General features: G+C 36.5%; 1 protein-coding gene across 4 annotated transcripts in view; it reads left to right on the top strand.

The window, feature by feature from the left end:
• Positions 1-24,195, top strand: part of LOC150099104 (transducin beta-like protein 3) — a 470,278-nt gene that overhangs the window by 117,630 nt on the left and 328,453 nt on the right. For all 4 annotated transcript variants that reach the window (XM_090405846.1, XM_090405845.1, XM_090405844.1 and 1 more), the window contains exon 7: positions 10,293-10,368. In XM_090405846.1, coding sequence (XP_090261972.1) covers positions 10,293-10,368 — 76 coding nt within the window. The remainder of the gene's footprint in view (positions 1-10,292; positions 10,369-24,195) is intronic.

The following is a 24,195-nucleotide window of genomic DNA, read 5'->3' as shown; positions in this document are numbered from 1 at the left end:
AAAATTAAGGAGATTATAACCATGTTAGGAATAATTACTTTAATTTCCCAATGTTTCTACCATCATATTAAGGTCATCATCTGGACACACACACACATATATATTTTGGACAGACAGACAAATCTATTGAATTGCGCATGGAGGAACACATGAGGGACATTGCTTACAAGCGATAGCGAGCCAGTGCCTTATCAAGCCATATCCTTTTCTCGGCTAATCCTAATGATGAAACCCCAAGTTATACAGTCCGCTGGGACAGATCTACTAATATCTTTCATTGCCATGATGAATTGCAGAGAAAAATCGTGGAATCTAGGGAAATCATCCTCAACCCTGAATATCTAAATAATAACTTGAGCTACAACCTCTCAGATAGTCTTAGTTGAATGACTTAAACCTCTTGGTTTTAGTCATTCAACTCTATTCACAATATGTATTTCAGCCGAGTCAATAATTCATCGTACATCTATAGCCTTAATGATGAGGCTTCTATTTCTAATACAAAAAGAAACTTCAAGAAAACACTGAGGAGGACTAAGCATCAACAGGTTAGTCTTTCTTAAACGTTGCAAATTCCACGCTGTATTTCCTAAATTTATTTCTTTCAAAGAAATAGTATCTTGGAATAAAGCTAAATTAGACCTACTGGCTGAAAGAATCTCTAATACAAAATGTACTCTCTCTTTTCTGTCCACCAAAAAAAGAACTTTAGCTCAAATACTAGAAGAATCTTTAGATACTGAGAGCTGGCATATCTTTAATATGAACTGTGAATCTCAAGCAGCCCAAATACAATATGATAAAGTAAATCTTATCAGAAAATTTGAAACATTAAAAAGAATACAAAATAATAGGAACTTCTCAAAACCACACATCAACTTTGACAAAGTCGTAATTAACAAATCCTCTCACATGCTTTCAGACGAAGAAGAAAACATCCTTAATAGAGGTCTAAATTTTATTCCTTCTCCAAAATTTATCCCAAAAGAATCACTCCTTACCAAAATAGAAAAAGCTACTTCATTCCTCCCTTCACAAGATGCAAAACTTCTGCGTATTGAATCCATCTTTATTATTAATAATGCAAAACCACCGGCAGATAACATTACTTCGACAGAATGCAAAGCAATTAAGAGTTTAAAAAATAACAAGAGATATAATTATTCTTCCAGCAGACAAAGGCAATGCAACAGTTATCCTCAACTATGAAGATTACGAAAATTAGAAATAAGATGCTTGAATTACTACAAAGTGATACTTACTCAATACTTGAAAGAGATCCAACTCAAGAACTTCAAAATCGTACTAACAACTTATTGAAAACTACCACTGACCTATCTCGAAACGTTCGCCTGTCTCTCTACACTCTCTCCATCCTCTTATTCTGTGCATATATGGAGTTCCAAAAATCCATAAGGAAAACATCCCACTGCATCCCATTGTGGAACGTATTGATTCTCCTACGTACAAACTTTCTGAACATCTTGCAAAATACCTCAAATGTTTTTCAAGCAAGTCCTCATCCTTTATCAATAGCACAGCAGACTTTGTTTCATATATTAAAGATGTGACAGTTGATGAAGATGAAATCATGGCTAGCTTCGACATAATTTCCTTGTTCACTAACATCCCAACAGACGAAGTCATAACATTACTCAAGGACAAATTATCCAAAAAAATGTTGGCCTTACTTACCCATTGCATCAAGTCCGGTTACTTTAGATTCCAAGATACTATATACAAGCAGAATCATGGTCTGGCGATGGGTAATCTTTTATCCCCCGTTCTTGCAAATATTTATTTGGAGGATTTTGAAGCTTAGGGTATCTCTTTCTTTGCTTTAAAACCTAAAGTTTGGAAACATTATGTGGATGACGTTTTCTTCATTTGGAGCCATGGACATGATTCCCTAATGGATTTCCTGGAGCATCTCAATAGTCGACATCCAAGTATAAAGTTCACAGCAGAGCTTGAAACTGATAGTTCCCTGCCTTTCCTAGATGGGAAACTGACCTGGTCTTCTGGTAAACTTAAAATTTCAATGTGTAGAAAGCCTACACATACCACCAGATATCTTCATAGTCAGTCCCATCACTTCCCTTCCCAAAAACTTGGAATAACTTCTACCTTGGGACATAGAGCTCGCTCTCTTCTTGATGACCCAAATGAACTTCAAAAAGAAATCAACTATCTCAAAAGTACTTTCGTACTTAATGGATATTCTAAAAGAATTATTGAAAAATTCCTTCTTAATCCTCCTAGTCATCACACAGAAGAAATAAATACATTTAGAGGCAATATATCTATTCCTTACATAAGTTCAGTTTCACAAAAATTAGCCAAGGTTCTAAAAAAAATACAATATCAGAACTTTGTTCACTCCACTTCCAAAAATCCGCTCCGTAATAAGCCACCCAAAACCTTGTCATCATCATCATAAATTTCCTGTTGTGTACAAAATTTGGTGTGATTGTGATATTCCTTGTTTTGGCCAGACAGTCAAATCTATTGAATTATGCATGGAGGAACACATGAGGGACATTTCTTTTCCCACAAGAGACAGCGAGCCAGTGCCTTATCAAGTCATATCCTTTTCTCAGCTAATCCTAATGATGAAACCCCAAGTCATACAGTCCGCTGAGACAGATCTACTAACATCTTTTATTGCCATGATGAATTGGAGAGAAAAATCGTAGAATCTAGGGAAATCATCCTCAACCCTGAACATCTAAATAATAACTGGAGCTACAACCTCCCAGATAGTCATTCAGCTATAATCGTGTACTGGCGTTCACATGATGCTGCAAGGATGCACTCTCCTAACAATGCAACAAACGAAAGAACAGCTTTAAATACAACTACAACGTTTTCATACTAATTATGTATAGGGAGCTACATTTGGTATTTATTGATCTGGAGAAAGCATACGATAGAGTGCCAAGGCAAGAAGTCTGGAGGTGTCTGAGGGAGAAGAAGGTGCCGGAGAAATATGTCAGGTTGGTGCAGGAAATGTACAGAAATGTGAAGACAAGTGTTCGGACCTGTTTGGGACAGACAGAAAGTTTTCAAGTAACAGTTGGCTTGCATCAAGGGTCAGCATTAAGTCCGTTTCTGTTTAATATTGTGATGGAGGTGGTAACAGAGGAGGTGAGAGAAGATGCACCTTGGACAATGTTGTATGCAGATGACATCTTGCTGTGTGTAGATACAAGAGAAGAAGCGGAAACTAAACTGGAAAGATGGAGAAAAGTAATGGAAGAGAGAGGTATGAGACTGAGCAGAAGTAAGACAGAGTATATGTGTTGCGCAGTGGGCGGTGGCCAGGAGACAGACCTGGAGCTGGAAAGAAATGTCATCAGGAAGGTGAGAGACTTTAGATACTTAGGTTCGACAGTGGAAGAAGATGGAGGAGGTGAGAAGGAAGTGGGATGCAGGATACAAGCAGGTTGGAGGAACTGGAGGGAGATGGCTGGAGTGTTATGTGATAAGAGGGTGTCGATCAATCTGAAAGGCAAAATTTATAGGACAGTAGTGAGGCCAGCTATGACATATGCTATAGAAACTGTGGCCCTGAGGAAAAATAACATCAGCAGGATGGAAGTAGCAGAGATGAGAATGCTTAGGTGGATGTGCGGTGTGACCAGAAAGGATCATCTGAGAAATGACTATGTCAGGGGAACAGTGAAAGTTACGAACTTAGGAGCCAAAATACAGGAGGCAAGGTTGAGATGGTTTGGTGATGTGATGAGGAGGGAGGATGAATATGTGGGAAGAAGGGTCATGCAGATGGATGTGCAAGGAAGGCGGAAGCGTGGGTGGCCAAAGAAGAGATGGAGGGAGCTGGTAGAAGAGGACTTGAAGATGAAGAACTTGGATGTGGTGACAGCCCAAGACAGGAAGGTGTGGAGGAGACTCATAACAAACAGTGACCCCACTTAAGTGGGAGAAGCTGCAGAAGAAGAAGAAGACTCTCTATGTCGTTCATAGTTTTTTTAACCTTCAGTGTTTATAGTGTTTTTTCTTTTATAATGTCACCTGATGAAGGCTGTTGTAAGCCGAAGCTAGTCGTGTTTTACTATTAAACCCTCTTTTACCTAACTCTCGGTTTAAGTCATTCAACTCTTTTCACAATATGTATTTCAACCAAGTCAATAATTCCCTCTGTTTATAACCCTATTCTGTTTATAACCCTCTTTTACCTAACTCTCGGTTTAAGTCATTCAACTCTTTTCACAATATGTATTTCAACCGAGTCAATAATTCATCATACATACATGCATATATATATATATATTTACAAAGACAAGCTAAATTACGTTTCAAACAGTAGTATGCTAAAGTGACAATGATTTGATCAACTGTTATTCTACTTGCCCGACCTCTAGTGGAGAAAAAATAATTACATCAAAGCTATATTCTGTTTATAACATCATCAGAGAATTTTTAATACAGCAAAAGTTGTGCCCTAGTCCATAATTTAACATGAGTGTTGTTATGTTAGAGTTAAAATCCTAGATTACAGTCCTAATTATAATTAACTCTTAGACCAAAAGGTTACGTGGGTAGAATATATGCCATCCATATTCTTTGGACTTTTAGGCCACCATTATATTGTTAAGATGAGGATGGCCACCATTATATTGTTAAGATTGATAATAATTTCACAGGGTTCCTCAAATTTATGGTCATGCCACGTTTTAATGTGATGTAAACAACAGGTGACTTTCTAGTCATTTCTGTGTAGAGTATTCAGGGCATGATCAGAAAGGCCAGATTTACCATAGTTATTAAATTTAATGCGCTATGTATGTTCCTTTTTTGGACAGAAATTGTGCGTCCTGTTTTACCTCTCTTTCTCTCTCTCTTGGATCTCCTTATGTCTGAGGACTCATGACCTTCCTGATGATGCTTCGCCATTTCTTTCTCTCCTGTGCTTCTCTTATTGCTTGTTCTAGTTTAAGCCCAGTGATTCTTGATAGTTTGTCAATCCACCTGTAGGGTGGATTTCCTTTTTTTTCTTTTCCCACATGGTTTACCCTGTGGGAAAAGGAAATGGTTTACCTATATAGGGCAAATTGCAGGTGCGTTGAATATGGTATACTCTAGGACGGACCAGCTGAGGAAGTTGATCCTTGGATGAGTTTAATAAGTTCCTTAATTTTGTATTAGGTTCAAAGGTGACAGTAAGGTTGTATTTTTGTGGTATTCTGTTTATTTTGTCTGATATCCCTTTAATATATGGAATGGCTACAGTTTTATTGCAGTCTTGTTTATTTTTGTCTTTAAGTGAGGTCTTGTACAGAATTTTGTACTTGTTCATTGGAGCAGATCTTCAAAGTATTGTTTTTTTAGTGTGTTAATGACATCTAGTTTTTGTGTTGGGTGGTGGTAAGAATTTATGTGTATATATATTGGCCAGTATGTGTAGTATTATCTATTATTTCCTTTCTGATTGGCCAGGTTTCTGCTCCATATGTCATAACAGACAATACACATTGGTTGAAGTCTTGCTCTGTTCTCAAGTTTTATTTTGCTGTTTAAAACTCTCTTCAATTTTCCAAAAGCTGCCTAGTTATTTCTATTCTTCTTTTCACTTCTATTATGACTCCTTGTTTCTTCATTGTTAAAAATTTTCCTAAGTATACATACTCGTCTATTATTTCAATTTCTTTATTGTTTACCTTAATAGCATTGTATCTTTCATTGTACCTTTTTGGAATTTTATGGTATTATGGTAATTGATTGAGATGAGATCTTTATTGAGATCTCATCTCAATAAAGATCGAAACCGGTCTGGGTAGTAACCTCCCACCATAATGTATAATGTCATACATCTCCTAGAAGATGGGTTTTACATTATGGAAAATACTAAGAATAGCGATCAGAACTTTCTCCACCTTTGCAACGAGTTACCCTAGTTTGTACTACGTGCTTTAGCTTATGCTAGTAGTCACCGATACGTTTATAGTCACTATATTCAGCATGAAACTCTCTGATTCCGATCTTTGAGTTTCTTATGGTACAACATGACAAAATTTCATGCCGGCTGGGGCATCGCCCTGTTAAACAAGGCCCCGTTGTTTTCGCCAGGGAACCAGGGCGAACAGCGAAAAGTCAGCTACTGGAACAAATCTGAAAACAAACCGCAACTCAACATCACCAGAGTTGAAGATTGGTATTATCAATGTAAGAAGCCTGAATGGCAAAGAAATGGAGCTAGCTGAGGAATTAGATAAGTACCAGATCGACATAATAGGAGTGACTGAAACAAAAAAGACCAAAACTGGTGAGATCTTTCTGAGCAATAATTACAAAATGTTATATTCAGGCAATGACAATCAAGGAAAAGAAGGGGAAGCCATAGTATTCAACACAAAATACGAGACTAATCTTCTTGAATGGCAGTCAGTCTCAAGTAGAGTAATGTGGGCAAATATGAGAATGGGGAACTGGACAATGAGACTTATTTGTGCCTATGGTCCCACAGAAGGTTCTACTAAGGTAGAAGTCGAGGAATTTTTTGATGCTTTAGAAAAAGCAACTGACACAATGAAAAAGGAAAAGTTGGTCCTTGTTGGGGATCTAAATAGCAGAGTAGGAAATGATTGTGAGACATACAAAAATGTTTTGGGAAAATTTGGAGAAAAGAGCAAAGCTAATAACAATGGTAAATATCTGTTGGATTTCTGCTCAGGACATGGACTGGTTATTAACACCATGTTCCAACATAAAAATGTGCACAAATTCACATGGAGAGAAGAGGCTAGGAATAAGAAAAGTCTCATTGACTATGTTATTGTTGATGGTGATGTTTTCTTCCTGGTGCAGGACACCAGAGTGTACAGAGGATTTAAAATTGGAATTGATCACTATTTAGTCTTGAGCAGGATAAAATTGATTTTCATATTGAAAAGAATAACATGTAAGAAAGTTTTAAAGCGAATAAAAGTTGAGCAGCTCTCAGATGTGAACTATAGACTAAAATACACAAAGATTATTGAAGAAAAAATGAAAGAGTTTGAGAACAGGAATCAAACCTTTGAGATTTAGTGGCAAACTCTGAAGAAAACATTGATTGATTCCCAGAGAGGCATGTGGTGAGGTTGTCTGCAAGGATAAAAAAATCAGAACTCCCTGGTGGACACAGGAAGTTAAAGAGGCAGTGAAGGAAAAGAAGAAAGCATATCAAAAGTTCCTGTCAAATAAGTCAGCTCGTGCTCTTAGAGAATATAGAGACAAATGCAAGAATGCTAAACACTGTGTAAAACTAGCTAAACAAAAGTCATGGGAGGACTTTGGCAAGAATATAGAAAATAAATATCAAGAAGGTGGCAAAATATTCTGGAGATTGTTGAAGAAGCTTAGGAATGGAGGAAAGAGTGCTGTAAAAGGAGTTAGAGATGATAAAGGTGACATGAAAACAGGAGAAAAAGATATCCTTGAAGTATGGAGTAATTACTTTGAAAAACTGCTAAATGAAACAAGCAGTGATGACAGCACAGTGATAAAAAACACTGACCAGCCATACAGTCAGGAATACATATCCATACTTGAAGTAGAAAAAGCCATCAAAAGCTTGAAATGTGGAAAGGCAGCAGGAGTAGATGATATTCGACCAGAAATGCTGAAGTATGGTGGTATAAAAGTCTTACAATGGCTGCACTGCATAGTTCAGAAAGCCTGGACAGAGGGACGAATTCCCGATGATTGGAGTAGGGCTCTCATAGAACCTATATATAAAAAAGGAAAAAAACTGAATGTGCGAATTACAGAGGTATTTCCCTACTGAGTGTTCCTGGCAAGATCTATGCAAGTATACTTGAGAAGTGGTTGAGAAGAATTGTGGAAGAAAATCTTGGTGAAGAACAAGCTGGATTCAGGCCAAATAGAGGCTGTCAGAATCAGATCTTCACTTTGCAACAAATAGTCGAGAAAGCATGGGAATATAACAAAAATCTGTATTTAAGTTTTGTCGATTTGGAAAAGGCATATGACAAGGTGCCAAGAGAGAAGCTATTCAATACGCTGCAGTTATATGGTGTCAATGGGGCATTATATCAAGCAATACTTAGTCTTTATTTGAGTTGTAAGTCAGCAGTTAGAATTGAAGGAAGTACAGGAAGATGGTTTAATGTTAAATCTGGTGTGAGACTAGGATGTACATTATCCCCTCTGTTATTCATTATCTATATGGATCACATTATGAAGGAAAGTGGTATTAAACATGATATCAAATTTGGAGATGTTAATGTCAGCTCTTTGCTTTATGCGGATGATGTTATACTTCTAAATAAATCCGCTACAAGTCTGCAAGATTCTCTGACTAAATTGAATAGCTGTTGTAATAGATATGGTATGAAAGTCAGCAATAAAAAGACAAAGACAATGAAAATAGGCAGAATCCTTGAAAATGTCAACTGTGTTGTGAATGGAGAACCTGTGGAACAAGTAAAACATTTCAGCTACTTAGGCACGATTTTTAGTGATAATGGTAAATTAAATATGGAAATAGACAACAGAATCAACAAAGCTGGTATGGTGGGAAGTCAGTTGAATAAATTCGTATGGAATATGAGAGAAATTAGTCGGAACACTAAATTAGCTGTAACAAGGTGTTCAAACCAGTTTTAACTTATGGATCTGAGAGCTGGGTCAGAAGTAAAACACTTGACCAAAGACTAGAGACCGCAGATATGAGAGTCCTGAGAAAGATTAGAGGCGTGAACAGATGGCATCAATAACAATATCATATTAAAAACGAGGATATTAGGAAAGAACTTGACATTGTCAGCATCCAGGAATGCGTTAGCAGAGCTAATCTCAGGTGGTATGGTCACTTAAATAGAATGTGAGAGAAAAGATTAGCAAAACAAGTGTTCTCTGCTAGGTTGGCAGGAAAATGACCAAGATATAGGTGGTTTGATAGGTACAAAGTGCCTTGGACGATAGAAATAAAAGATCTGATAATGTTGGAGTCTTGACAAGTAACAGACTGATTTGGAGGAAAATTGTAGATAGGAAGTTAGTAATGATGTAATTTTTTCATGTAGTACTATCATATCCTGTACACCCCTTGAGGGTACATGGCAGGAATTTGATGATGATGATGAAACAATGTGGGATTTAATAACCCCTTAATTTAAATAACAAAACAATCTTTTTGCCTTTTCTTGAATTAACATGAGGCTAATTGGGATACGGCGTTGATGCTGGTCTTGCAACCAAACAACAAGAAGTCTTTCCATCTCAGTCATGAGCCTACTACTTTTTTTCGTAATCACAGTCGACTTCTTGGGCGCCAATCCTTTCACGTGTTCAAGGATGCGAACTTTATCCTTGATAATAGTCTCGACTGTGGTATGACTTAAGTTCAACGCTCGGCTGATGTTTGTTGGCATTTCTCCCTTTTTTGCCTTTTTAATAATGTCTAATGTAATGGCTTTCCTTTTCTTGGACACATTGCCATCAGAAGAGTCTGCCTTATGTTTGGGAGCCATATCGAAGGGTAAAAAGTCACAAAAAAACACAAACACAAAAGTGAGAGAGCAGATGTAAACAAAGCACACGTTACCCAAAGACTGTATGCTGGGACCCAAGCCATGCCACCTCTCCCAAACAAACACCACGTAATGGTGTATTCTTCCGCCGCGCTCACAAACAAGTTCGCCCACGAAGTTTGAATTTTACGTCGTGCTGCATCAAATCGAAATTTATTTTTTAAATTATTTATGGGATTACTGCCGTAAAGTCGAAACGACACATCTTGAGGATGACGAGGAACCCCCTCTATGTAAGGAATGGATATGGCCTTGTGATAAATTTTATTTTTGGTTGTATTTTTATAAAGGATTCTATGGATTGTTTTGTTGTTGTACCCATTTTTAAAAAATGTTTTGTTTATTATTTAAAATTTATTTTTCAAAGCCTGCTCATCCAAGCAAATTGTTAGGTCTCTGTTTTTGATTGTGCTAATTGTGTAGGATGGTGGTGGTGGCTGTGGTATGGGTCTGTGTGTATGCATTCATGCATGTGTGTAGGTTTATGGTGGACAGTGGAGGATATTTTATTTTAATTAAAGTAAGTGCTCTAACAGAGTACTGTGTCTCCATACTTATTCATAATGAATGCTGATCACCCTGTATCCCTGAAAGAAAGAATCAAGCTTTTGTTGCTTATACAGATTAAATGTAAGAAATTTTGAGCACTTCTGTGGATAATTGTTTTTACCTAGGAATGTTATTTTTTTAATGTATGACAAATACATTTTAAAATCTCAAATTATTACATTGCAGTTCCTCCAGAGACCGGATAGTTATTGTTTGGGATATTACTGAATTTAAAACAGTGAGAAAGATTCCTGTATTTGAGGTAGGATTATATTTGTTTCTTAAACTGTTTACTTTGTTTAAATAATTGATTTTTAATTTTTCTTTTTAATCACTCTAACACATCAGAGGCTGTGAACCTGTAGCAAATAAATGCTGTGGGGGGGGAGGGTGGCCAAGAGTAAAGTGATCTGTTGAATATTCTTTTTAAGAACTGGTGGCTGTTGTCTTTGGAAAAGGCCGTTAGTCAGAACTAAGTTCGTTGAATGAAAAGTGTATTGGAGTAAAAAGCTTGCTGGGTTGGTAATTTATTTATAAAAGGATGTTGGGTAGCTGTTGCTCTTGTTAAATTTGCAAGGAATAAAATGTGATGGGTTCTTTGTATTCAGGGAGGACAAACAACATAGGAAAGGTGTAGAATGTTGCTGATGATTTCAGAGGAGCTAAGTCCAAATCAGAGTAGAAATCCTCAATATAAAGGTTGAAACTGGTCTTGATAGTGACTCTTCCCATAATGCATAGTAATATAAACATTTAACAGGAAGTATGCTGTTCATTAAAAGATAGTAAGGCAATTGATGTGAAGGCTGTAGCCTCTGTATATGAGTAGACTAGTTATGAAGATACTTTATACACAAGTTTTATTTGCTTATAGCTTAATAAGGGATTAAACCAAGAATATAATTTACTTTGTAACTAAGCAAAAAACCTTCACCATTTATCATTATCAGAATATTATCAGCCTGGTAATTTCCTGTCATGCATATTACCAATGCTAGAAACATCAGGAATAAATGCAAGGTTTCTCTGTGCTGGGTAAGTTTAATGGGACCAAAATATATTAAATTAGTGTGACTTGGTTGAAAGGGGAGGATATCATGACAGGAATAAAATATAATGAGTTGAGTTTTTTCAGGGAGGACAGACAAGATTGAAAGGGGTATTGTAGATCCATACCAGAGTAGAAATCTCCAGTGGTGGTTGTGGTCATGATAGCCTGACTATACAGGCAGTGGATTTAAAGCTGCTTGATGTGAGATAGAAGTTAACAGGACAAAATTTACAGTTGGTGGTGCTACATATCAGAACTGTTATCTGCCTAAATCTTAGATATATAAGTAGAATTACCATTATGAGCGATTTTGACTATGGGGGATATAGTTCAGAGTGAGGGGAAATCTTTCAGCACCATGTGGAAAAGGGAATTTATAGAATTAGAAGGATATAATTACCTTAAGTAGCGTGTGGCAGAAGGAACTCCATCGTAGAAGGACAAAAGGTTGTAATAGCATCTCAGAATCTGTATACAAATAAGTTGACTGTTATGCCTCCAGTTGCTGAGAGTTATCATGCAGATTTGACCTGAGTGACTGATGCATGTATGTCTTTGATTAAGAATAAGCCTATATGAAATTATAAGGCAGGTGATTATGATAATATTTGAAATCAACATAAAGCTGAGAAACATGGTAGAGGAATCAACAGTGCTTTGGACATTGTTAAAAGATTATTATTATTAAGAGAGATTTCAAGGGAGTCAGGGACTCGTTGAGGGAGGCCACACACTGCACACGCCAGCTATCATACTTATTCTTGAATTCATTCCCGGTGCTTGCACTCACAGCATCCAATATCAACCCATTCTGATCATGCACCACCCTATGAGAGAAAACTCTAGGCCCCCCCCGTTAGTGGCATTCATTCTCAGCTTCTTCCAAGGATGCCCTCTTGTCCTTTCCCCACCCTCCATAAATTGAAAAATTCAATCAACTGAAATCCTGTATGACCCTTTCAGAAGTTTGTAAGTCTCAATCATATGTTTCTATGATTTATGCTTAATTTGTTGTTTACTTAAATCTATCCTTTCTTACCTAAAACCTTATACAATCAAAATCCTACTGGCTGCTCTATTGTTATATATTTACCTTTCGTTATTTATTCTTTCTTCTCTTACTTTAATCTTATTCTTATATCTAGGATTGTTTCCTCCTCGAATACTGGCAAATTATATATTGCTGTGCCAGCCAGTATCCTGTAGTAGAAAAGATCCTTACCCAGGGAGACAATACTAGATTCTTAGCTTTCTTACACAATATCTTATTTAAACTGCCATATAGATTCAGATTATTGCAGTCGTGACCTAAATCTATATTTATATTCACTCTCTAAATCCTTCCTGCCAAAATAGGTTCTATTTTTATAAGTGGTAATTTGGAATCGTAATCAGTCATGACTCAGGTTCAGGTAAATATGACAGGTTTATTGGAATATCTAAAACACAATACAAAATACATACACTCAATTATGCTCAATACTAAATAAAACTCGAACTAAGAGATTAACACATTCTAAACCAATTAAATCTTATAAAGCATGCTAAACACAGTAACTGCACATTGGGATATAGATAGCAAACGATATGAAGTTAAGCTAAATTCCTTTCAGTAGTATTACTCGTAAGAGAAAACTAACAAACATTCTAATGCACTGAGATGCTAAATTCTACTATTCTTATCACATTAAATTAATCCTATCACATACAAAATTTACAAAAGATCTCTTCCAAACAATTCTTACTCTCAAAGGAGGTTAACTTTCTAAATAGAGACTGTCCACAGAGTTCTATAGAATACAGTTCTTAATTTCACATTCGTAAACAATCTTCTCTCTTCTAACGAACTTTCACACAAATTATAGAGTAATTGCACCTTACCAAGCTTTTTCCGCATTGTTCTGCACCATGTGTATGTCTGGATACTTCTCATCTATTGGCTGTCCATACGCCAACATAGGGGGGTATGCTATCTTCATTCCTTCTGCTGAAAATGGACTCAAATCTTTGCGTTTCAGGAACAAGTTGATGGGAATTTTCAGCGACAGCTTGATTCTGCTAGGACTGGAATTTTTACCTTCAGCTTTACATAGAATCCTACTTTATTTTTCGAATGCTCACAGTCCGACATCTTATCACAGACTTCACCCCCCCTACGCGAAACTGCCCACTAACTTCCGAACCACCAAAACAGGAAAACGTTACAACCAGAGAGAGAGAGTCTTCCGATACGGGCTCAAGCCCTTATATTCTTCTATTAAGGTGCCCTGTTTTCTCAGTGCCCTTTTTGCACACGGCCCTTATCTTTTCACCCCTTTGGGTTCATGCTTTGCTTTTACGATGCTGTTATACTTGGATTCACAGAATACATGGCAACGTAATTTTCTGAGTAAGCTATAGCCGCTACCATTACACTTTACACATGTAACTTTATGCCTTCCAGGAATTATTACTTAGCAACTTTTTAGATGACTCGTAGTAAATTTACATAGCTTAAGTGAGACTTAAATTAAAATCAGATTATCTCACTTTTTAGACATACTTAAAATTGAAATCTTAATATAAGCAGCCCATAATATAATCATGGGGTGCTTAAGGGTCAAAGCTGTATAACTGAGAGGAAACCTCCACATAGCCTTTAAAGGAATGCGGAGAACCGACCAAGGCTTCTGACCTAATGTTCAATCCACACCTTCTCGTGGTGCATCCTGTTGGGTATCTACTTGGATACTGAACGAACAAGGATGGACTGGCAATTTGGGATTTAGCCTACCAAATTGTATTCTTATTGGTTAAACCAAAATAAAAAATGATGGTACAACATGACAAAATTTCATGCAGGCTGGGGCGTCGCCCGGTTAAACAAGGCCCCCGTTGTTTTCGCCAGGGAACCAGGGCGAACAGCGAAAAGTCAGCTACTGGAACAAATCTGAAAACAAACCCCCAACTTAACATCACCAGAGTTAAAGATCGATACTATCAACGTAAGAAGCCTGAATGGCAAAGAAATGGAGCTAGCTGAGGAATTAGATAAGTACCAGATCGGCATAATAGGGATGACTGAAACAAAAAAGACAAAAACTGGTGAGATCTTTCTGAGCAATAAATACAAAATGTTATATTCAGGCAATGACAATCTAGGAAAAGAAGGAGTAGCCATAGTATTCAACACAAAATACGAGGCTAATCTTCTTGAATGGAAGTCACTCTCAAGTAGAGTAATGTGGGCAAATATGAGAAAGGGAAACTGGACAATGAGACTTATTTGTGCCTATGGTCCCACATAGGGTTCTACCAAGGTAGAAGTGGAGGAATTTTTTGAAACTTTAGAAAAAGCAACTGACCCAACGAAAATGAAAAGTTGCTCCTCCTTGGGGATCTAAATAGCAGAGTAGGAAATGATTGTGAGACATACAAAAATATTTTGGGAAAATTTGGAGAAAAGAGCAAAGCTAATAATAATGGCAAATATCTGTTGGATTTCTGCTCAGGACATGGACTGATTATTACTAACACCATGTTCCAACATAAAAATCTGCACAAATTCACATGGAGAGAAGAGGCTAGGAATAAGAAAAGTCTCATTGACTATGTTATTGTTGATAGTGATGTTTTCTCCTTGGTGCAGGACACCAGAGTGTACAGAGGATTTGAAATTGGAAGTGATCACTATCTAGTCTTGAGCAAGATAAAATTAAAATTGAAAAAAAAAAAAGCAAGATAAATTTAAATTTCATATTGAAAAGAATAACATGTAAGAAAGTTTTAAAGCGAATAAAAGTTGAGCAGCTCTCAGATGTGAACTATAGACTAAAATACACAAAGATTATTGAAGAAAAAATGAAAGAGTTTGAGAACAGGAATCAAACCTTGGAGATTCAGTGGCAAACTCTGAAGAAAACATTGATTGATTTTGCCAGAGAGGCATGTGGTGAGGTTGTCTGCAAGGATAAAAAAATCATAATTCCCTGGTGGACACAGGAAGTTAAAGAGGCAGTGAAGGAAAAGAAAAAAGCATATCAAAAGTTCCTGTCATCATCTTGTGCTCTTAGAGAATATAGAGACAAATGCAAGAATGCTAAACACTGTGTAAAACTAGCTAAACAAAAGTCATTGGAGAACTTTGGCAAGAATATAGAAAATAAATATCAAGAAGGTGGCAAAATATTCTGGAGATTGTTGAAGAAGCTTAGGAATGAAGGAAAGAGTGCTGTAAAAGGAGTTAGAGATGATAAAGGTTACACGAAAACGGGAGAAAAAGATATCATTGAAGTATGGAGTAATTACTTTGAAAAATTGCTAAATGAAACAAGCAGTGATGATGGCACAGTGGTAATAAACACTGACCAGGCATGCAATCAGGAATACATATCCATACTTGAAGTAGAAAAAGCCATCAAAGGCTTGAAATGTGGAAAGGCAGCAGGAGTAGATGATATTCGACCAGAAATGCTGAAGTATGGTGGTATAAAAGTCTTACAGTGGCTACACTGCATAGTTCAGAAGGGCTGGACAGAGGGACGAATTTCCGATGATTGGAGTAGAGCTCTCATAGTACCCATATATAAAAAGGGAAATAAAACTGAAAGTGAGAATTACAGAGGTATTTCCCTACTGAGTGTTCCTGGCAAGATCTATGCAAGTATACTTGAGAAACGATTGAGAAGAATTGTGGAAGAAAAGCTTGGTGAAGAACAAGCTGGATTCAGGCCAAATAGAGGCTGTCAGGATCAGATCTTCACTTTATGACAAATAGTCGAGAAAGCATGGGAATATAACAAAGATCTGTATTTAAGTTTTGTCGATTTGGAAAAGGCATCATGGTGCCAAGAGAGAAGCTATTCAATATGCTGCAGTTATATGGTGTCAATGGGGCATCATATCAAGCAATACATTGTCTTTATTTGAGTTGTAAGTCAGCAGATAGAATTGAAGGAAGTACATGAAGATGGTTTAATGTTAAATCTTGTGTGAGACAAGGATGTACATTATCCCTTCTGTTATTCATTATCTATATGGATCATATTATGAAGGAAAGTGGTATTAAACATGATATCAAATTTGGAGATGTTAATGTCAGCTCTTTGCTTTATGCAGATGGTTATACTTCTAAATAAATCCGCTACAAGTCTGCAAGATTCTGTGACTAAATTGAATAGCTGTTGTAATAGATATGGTATGAAGGTCAGCAATAAAAAGACAAAGACAATGAAAATAGGCAGAATCCTTGAAAATGTCAACTGTGTTGTGAATGGAGAACCTGTGTAACAAGTAAAATATTTCATCTATTTAGGCACTATTTTTACTGAAGATGGTAAATTAAATATAGAAATAGACAACAGAATCAGAATCAGCAAAGCTGGTATGGTGGGAAGTCAATTGAATAAATTCATATGGAATAAGAGAGAAATTAGTCGGAACACTAAATTAGCTGTATACAAGACAGTGTTCAAACCAGTTTTAACTTATGGATCTGAGAGCTGGATCAGTAGTAAAACACTTGACAAAAGACTAGAGACCACAGATATGAGAGTCCTGAGAAAGATTATAGCTGTGAACAGATAGCAAAACAAGTGTTCTCTGCCAGGTTGGCAGGAAAACGACCCAGAGGAAGACCAAGATATAGGTGGATTGATACAGTACAAATTGCCTTGGATGATAGAAATATAAGATCTGGTAATGTTGGAGTCTTGACAAGTAACAGACTGATTTGGAGGAAAATTGTAGATAAAAAATTAATAATGATGTAATTTTTTTCATGTAGTACTATCAATCCTGTACACCCTTTGAGGGTACATAGCAGGAATTTGCTGATGATGATATAATCACATCAGCTTAAATGTAAGGCACTTGTAATAAAGAATACAAATTTTACATAAAGTGAAGAAGTTTCACTTTTAATTACAGCTGATGTGCAGGTATTTCTCTTTGTCAGCAAGTTTTATATGTTAGATTCCAAATGAATAATCTCTTTCTAAGATTCCTTCATTTAGGATCTGACACCTCTCTTTCTCCTGTTTGCTAGTGTCTGCAGTCTACAAATTCTCAATCTGTCTTCATAATCAGTATTCCACAATCCTGATATAATTTTTAACACTCTCCTTTGTACTCTGTCCAATATATCAGAATCACAACAGAAACCAGGAGACCAGCCTGCGCACAATAGTCCAAGTGAAAGGTTTGTAAAGAGGCAAAATGACATCCTTATCTTTACATGTGAAAGTAAAGATAAGGATGTCATTTGTTTCAGCTTTGCAATTATCTTTTGAGTTGTATTTGCAATCTTTGCTGCATGGCCCCTGAACTTCAACTTCCTGTCTACTAACACTCCAAGATCTCCAACCTCTATCAGTTTCTACGAACATAATTCCACCAATATAATACAGCATTGGATATCTAATCACACTGAAGTGCATGACTACAATTACTGACATTGAACTGACATCCATTTTCCTATGCCCACAGTTCCAGCCTATTCAAATCATTCTGCATGTGCTGCATATCAACACCATTCCTGATTATCCTACCTATCCGTGCATCATCAGCAAATAGCTGTATGTTGCTTGTGAAATCCTTCCCAATATCATTAATGTATAGATTCAATAACAGTGGATCAAGCACTGATCCTTTTTTTTTTTTTTTACTAAATAATTTAAGGAAATTACAATGTAAACTAGGATATATATTAAAATAAATTTTAATGTACTTCAGTATTTCGGCAATGTCACAATGCCATTTTCAAGAAACTTAAGAACAAGACACATGCACGCAGGCACAACAAACAGTAAGTGAGCAAGACTGATCCTTGTAGTACACCACTGGTTACCTTAAATCTTGCAGACTCACATATCCTATATACCATTTTGATTTCTGTCAGTCAGCAATCCTCTTATCCACATTAATATTTTACAATCCAAACCCATATTCTCAAATTTATGCAACAGTCTACCATGCTGTATTCTGTCAAAAGCCTTAGCAAAATCCAAAAGTATCATGATGTATCTATTCCCCTTGTCCAGTGGTAACATTATTATAGTATGTGAGCAAGTTACTAAAACATGACCTTCCCTTAATAAATCCCTTTTGCTCATTGCAAAGTAGAGATTTACTCTCAACCCATTTCTGAATATGAACCCTAATGAATTTTTCCAGAATCTTCACCACCACTCCTGAGATACTGATTCGTCGATAGTTGGATACATCGTTCTTTGCACCATCCTTGTGCAATGGAATTACCATAAATTCTTTCCATTCCTGTGGAATTTTCTCTGTTTTGAAACTCATACTAAACAGCCTGGTCAAAGGAATAGCCATTTCAACTGAACACTCTTTTAGCACATGTGCTGATATTCAGTCAGTCCCTTTTGTTGAATTCTTATTCAGTTTGTTCAACAGCTCTAATACCACATGCTCATCCACCTGAATTTCTTCATCCAGGAAGAAATAGCAGTGAGCTCAATGTCACGTACACTAGGTTGATAGCTTTTAACAAAATGGGCACTCATTAGTTGAACAACCTCCTCTGCATTTGTAACCCTCATGTCATTTGCATTTAGAAGAGTTATTCTTTCATATTCATTCTTTCTTTTACTTGCAGCATATTGATAGAATTCTTGTGGGTTCTATGTAGCATGCAGAGCCAGTTTCTTTTTATACTCAGACATTGCTTTCCGTACAACAGTTGTGGCTATTCTAGCTTGCTGCTTATAACTTTCATAACGGACATCATCCTTATGTAGATGGTATTCCTTCCACATCATCCTTTTCTTACAAATCTCTTGCTTTATATGATTACACATCCATTTGACTCCTACTGTATTTATTCTTCAAGCTCTCGGAACACACCCTGATATTGTATCATTTAAGTATTGTTTAAATGCTTCCCATCCAGCAACCGATCCTATTCCACTGAACTCAGTGGAATGTGATCGGAGGCAGAATAGTTACATCTTTAACTGAAATGACTTCTGACACATAATCAGATCTAACACTCTTTGACCTTGTAAGTTCCTTCTGTCACATACTGCTTGAGGAAGTTGTCCTGCAACAGCTCAGTAAATGCATTTTCATTCTTCTCATGGGATTCTACTGGTACCCATTCAGTATCTGGATAATTAAAGTCTCCCATCATGATTACTCTTTTCGTGCTTATCTTTTCTATTTGGTGATGAATTTCTTTATCACTCTCAACTGATCCACCAGGTCTGTAACACCACTGCCCTATATAATTGATCTTGTTAGATTCCACCTCACACCAGATGGCTTCAAATTCACTGCCACATGAAATACTGTTAGTAGTACTACAATCATAGGTCTTAACTCTAACTGGATTCAAGTCATCCAATATCATTAGCAGCACACCCTGCTCCTCTATTATCCTCTCTATCCTTCCTAAAAATACTGTACCCTTTCGCTTGATACCAGTTAGTATGTCTGATTCTGATAGCCAGGTTTCACTAATGCCAACAATCTGAGGGTCCAGCATATTGACTAAGGCAACAAACTCTACCCCTTTGTTACTGATACTCCTAGCATTGGTGTACAGACATAATAATCTACTTGCATTTTCTTTTGTATACACTTGCCTGCAGTCTGCATGACACATTTGGACAACTTGCAGATTTCAATTCTTCTCTAGTGCGTTATATATATAGACATCTTTGCACATGTTTGATGGGTCCCAACCGGACAAACACAAAGCTGAAATCGCTCTCTCTCTTCATCAGCATTTCCATGACCAATCCCATTCCCATCATTAACACAGTTATATAATATTGTTGCTCTTACACTCGTATGCTCACCATTTCTTCATTTATAACTTAGTTTCCCTGACGCTCTGTGTTAGGCCTCATACCAGTTATTAGTTTTTTCTAAACTCCTGATACCAAACTCATTTAGGTTGTAGGCCATTCCTCTTATACAAATCCAATCTTCCCTTAAACTCATTCCACACATCCAAAAATTTGCATCCATTCCTTCTACACATCCTACACATTGAATCGTTTGCCATCATATCCCTTCTTGTTGATTCATTTTTATCATATCGAGGTAAAATACGGATGAGTTTTACTTTTTCACACTTCACTCTCACCTCTTCTAACAACCCTTTCATGTCCTCTCTCATACTGAACTTATTTGTTAAGTTGATAGTACCTACTACAATTACGATTTTGCTTACTTTTCTGTTTTTAAACTGCTTCTTTTATATTCTTAATTTTCACTCCAGAAAAACTCGAAGTTATGATTCGCTCTTCAATAGCATGTTTTTATTATAGAGTCACCATACCAAATAACATCTTTCATTTTACAAATGTCACTTACCTGATTTCTGTTACTTCCTGACTTTCCTGTTTCAGTGCTTTGTTGTTTCTTATTTTGCTGCTTAATTTGCATTTTCTCCCTATTCTCATTTAAATGCCTCTCGACGTTTTCTAATTCTCACATCATTTGTCTGATTATTTGCTTCAGTTTTGCTATTTTAGAGGTTAATTAATTTTCATTAACCTCCTCCAGAACTCCAATAACCTCATTAGCAGGGCTAGCCTTCTTGTTCTCGCCTGCGGTGCTTTTTTAGCATTACTTTTCTTGTGTGTTTTTGGTGCCATTATCAACTTATTTTTGAAATATTTTATAAAAATATATTATAAAATACTAAATACACTATAAATACTAAAATTTATACTAATATACTATAAAACATTAATTTTCTAAAGATGAAAACACAATAAAACAGAATACAAATCACCAATTTTACAGGACTGCAAAAGATGTCTGAAGAAGCAATATCTGACTGCGTCTCCAGAGAATTAGGAGAATAAATAATAGGGAAGTTAAATGAATACTACTTTACACTGCATAAAATGAGAACGTTGTGGATCTGATATCATGAGAAAAGTGACAAAGAGACCTGAGTATAAAATGCAGGTGAATAGATTGATAGCTATGGTGAAGAAGGCACAATAGTTGAATTTTGTAAGGAATTCCAAAACAGGTGAATTTTGACAGGTGAATGGAAATCCAAGAGAATTTTAACCCTATATAGCAAGTGATAGAAAGAATGATAACCATGGAAGTTCAAACCAGAGGGAAATCTTTGAAGAAAAACTAGATCATTATATTGTAATGATCAGTATGTAAATATTGTAAACAATGCAGGCAATATGCAGAAAAAATCAAGCAGATAATTTAATATTTAGTTCCACCTATAACTGTGAGAAACACAGAAAACAAATAGACTCGAATCAAAAGTATTATTACTTACTGTGCAGGAAAACATCCCTTAATTTACAAACAAAAGAAAGAAAACAAATGCCTTAATAATGTATGTAAACAGGATGTAAAGAAACATAATGATATGAGGATAAAAATGCCCATCAAAAAACACTGATCTTCTAATGATGGCATTGGCTTGGCTCTTTTGAATCTTATTGTTTTCTTTTCTTCCTTATTCTTGCTCTTCTCCTAAGCCTTTTTTTACTGCCCTGTCTTACAGACCGCCATCACTGAAATCCTACGCCATCACTGGTGCACCCAGGCCAGAATCGTTCAGCTAATGGATTCGCCTACAAGTGTCAGTGCTGTTGCAGTAGGTCTTCACCATGTTCAGTGGACAGGGTGCACCACAACAAGATTTGTTTTGGTGCTGGTAGCATCCAGGGTAATAACCCTGGCATTCCACTTCTGAGCACATTTATTGCTTGCTGGTTAATGGGCATCCACATGTGGCTGTGGTGGCAAATATAAAATACCTTCGGTATGAATCCTCAAACGTGTAGAAAGGCTTATGTGTTCGTCGTACATGTTATTTAATTTTGACAGTATATATCAGAACACAGAATTATAAGTAAATAATTATTTATTGACTTATTGCTGATATTTCGCTGTTGTTATAACCAGCATCTTCAGAGCACAAAAACACAGTTTGTCACAGTATGCGAGACTATAACAACATGGTGTTACAAAGGGACTAGTTTAACAAAATTATATCAACAACACAAAGACTAAAGTCCTAATTAGGTGCCCTCTATCTATAAAAATAATAAAATAAAATAAAACTGTAGCAACAACAACAAAAAAACAAAAGCCCTAAAAAACAGAGAGAGAAAGCAGGTACTAGTTACGTCTTAAGATGACCGTCTCCCAAATCTTAGGCAAATTTAAACAGTCATATTTGTTGAGATTCGGAGTATGTTTCAGGCTTCTGTTGCTTTCTAAGAACAATCTCTCTGACTTGTAAAAGCTTCTGTGCAGTACTTTTGTTTTCTTCCAGTTGATCCTGTATGCAGGGATATCCAAAGCATGTTCTGCTAGGCCCGACTTGCCATAGTGATAGTGCCTGATTTATCTTTTATGTTCACTGATGCGGATGTCCACAGTTCCTGTTTGACCGTAGTAAGCTTGATCACATGAGCAGGGTACTTCGTAGACTCCTGGATGTGATAAAGGAGGGATGCTGTTCTTGGGTGAATGGATGAGAGTTGCTAATTTGGCTAGTGAACTGCATGGTTTGAATACAGTGCATAGTTGATGTTTTTTGAGAATTCTAGATGTCTTTTCCGATGTGCCTTTAATGTATGGGATAGTGACTGTTTTGTTGTAGTTCTCCGTGGTGGATAGTGGGAGAACTACAACAAAACAGGAGCATTTAGTATTTTGTTTATCTTATGGGGATCATAGCCATTTGCCAAAAAGATGTGGCGTAAGTGAGCCAGTTCAGTAGCAAGAGGATTGTCATTGGAACAGATTGTTCTCGCTCTGTGGGTTAGCAATTTTAAGATACCATACTGTTGAGAAGGGGGTGATGGTGTGATTGTTTGTGTAAATATCTCCCTGTATGTGTGGGTTTTCTAAAGACTGAGAATGATAAGGAACCATCTGGATTAGTGTATCCAGGAAGGGCAGACAGTTATTAGCTTCCAATTCTATTGTAAAGTGGATTTTTGGATGTTGGCTATTTAAATGTGCTAAGAATGTATCCAATGTGGCCAAATAGCAAGCACATCGTCAACATAGCATAGCCAAAGTGTTGGTGTGAGAGTGGCTGTATTGATAGCTAGTTTTTCCAGGTGTTCTATGTAGAAGTTGGCTAAGGTGGAAGAAAGGGGGGATCCCATAGCTGTCCCATCTAATTGTTTGTATATTTTCCCTTTCCATGTGAAATATCCTACATGTATTGTGAATTTAAATAGTTCAAATATATCAGGGGGAAAGTGTGACTTTAGCAGATTAAGGGTTTCGATTAGTGGTACATTTGTGAATAGTGTGATGATATCAAAGCTCACCATTAAGTCTAAGCTTTTTAAGGTTTGGTGTTCTGAAATACTTTTTAGGTGGGCAGAATTTTTAACATAGGCAGGAGAATTGTTTGTGAGAGTGGCTAGTAGCTAAATATCAGCAATAAGTCAACAAATAATTATTTACTTACAATTCTGTGTTCTGATATATATGTCGTCAAAATTAAACAACATGTATGACGAACACATAAACCTTTCTACATGTTTGAAGATTCTTCATGGAGACTATATCGTACGCAAGGCACGACAATATGATACATGTCAGTTTAAATTGGCGTGGCAACTGAACAGGTTAGCCTTCGTAAAGGGGTGCTGATACACCAATTTAATATCTAACTGTGTGAAAATTAAAAACAAGTTCCACTCGGCCAAAGCCCAACGTATTTATAAACGGGTTAGTGTAACGCTTTTACGAGAATGGATTAACGCAACTCGCCTTGAGTTCTCAAAATTAAATTCAATTTTAACAACTGCAAAAGCAGTTCCATTTGATGAGAAGCCACTTGTCAAAAAATAATGCCAAGGATATCACTGACAGATAAACCACCAGACACCCCATAAAATAAATGGATGTTTTGTCATCAAGTGAAAGTAAATTATTCTTAATGAATGGGTGACTATAAAGTCCCATCTAGGTGGTGCACTCTTAATGGGCATGTGAAAATCTTTAAATAATACAAATATATTAGTAAGCTTTGACATCACCTCACTGTTTACCAATATTCCCTAAACGACACCTTAACAA

The sequence above is a fragment of the Typopeltis vanoorti genome, chromosome 15, assembly GCF_054136105.1.
Source record: "Typopeltis vanoorti isolate ZY-2024b chromosome 15, IOZ_Tvanoo_1.0, whole genome shotgun sequence".
NCBI lineage: Eukaryota > Metazoa > Arthropoda > Arachnida > Uropygi > Thelyphonidae > Typopeltis > Typopeltis vanoorti.
Note: the sequence above shows the minus strand (reverse complement) of the source record. Positions and strands in the feature narration are given on the sequence as shown.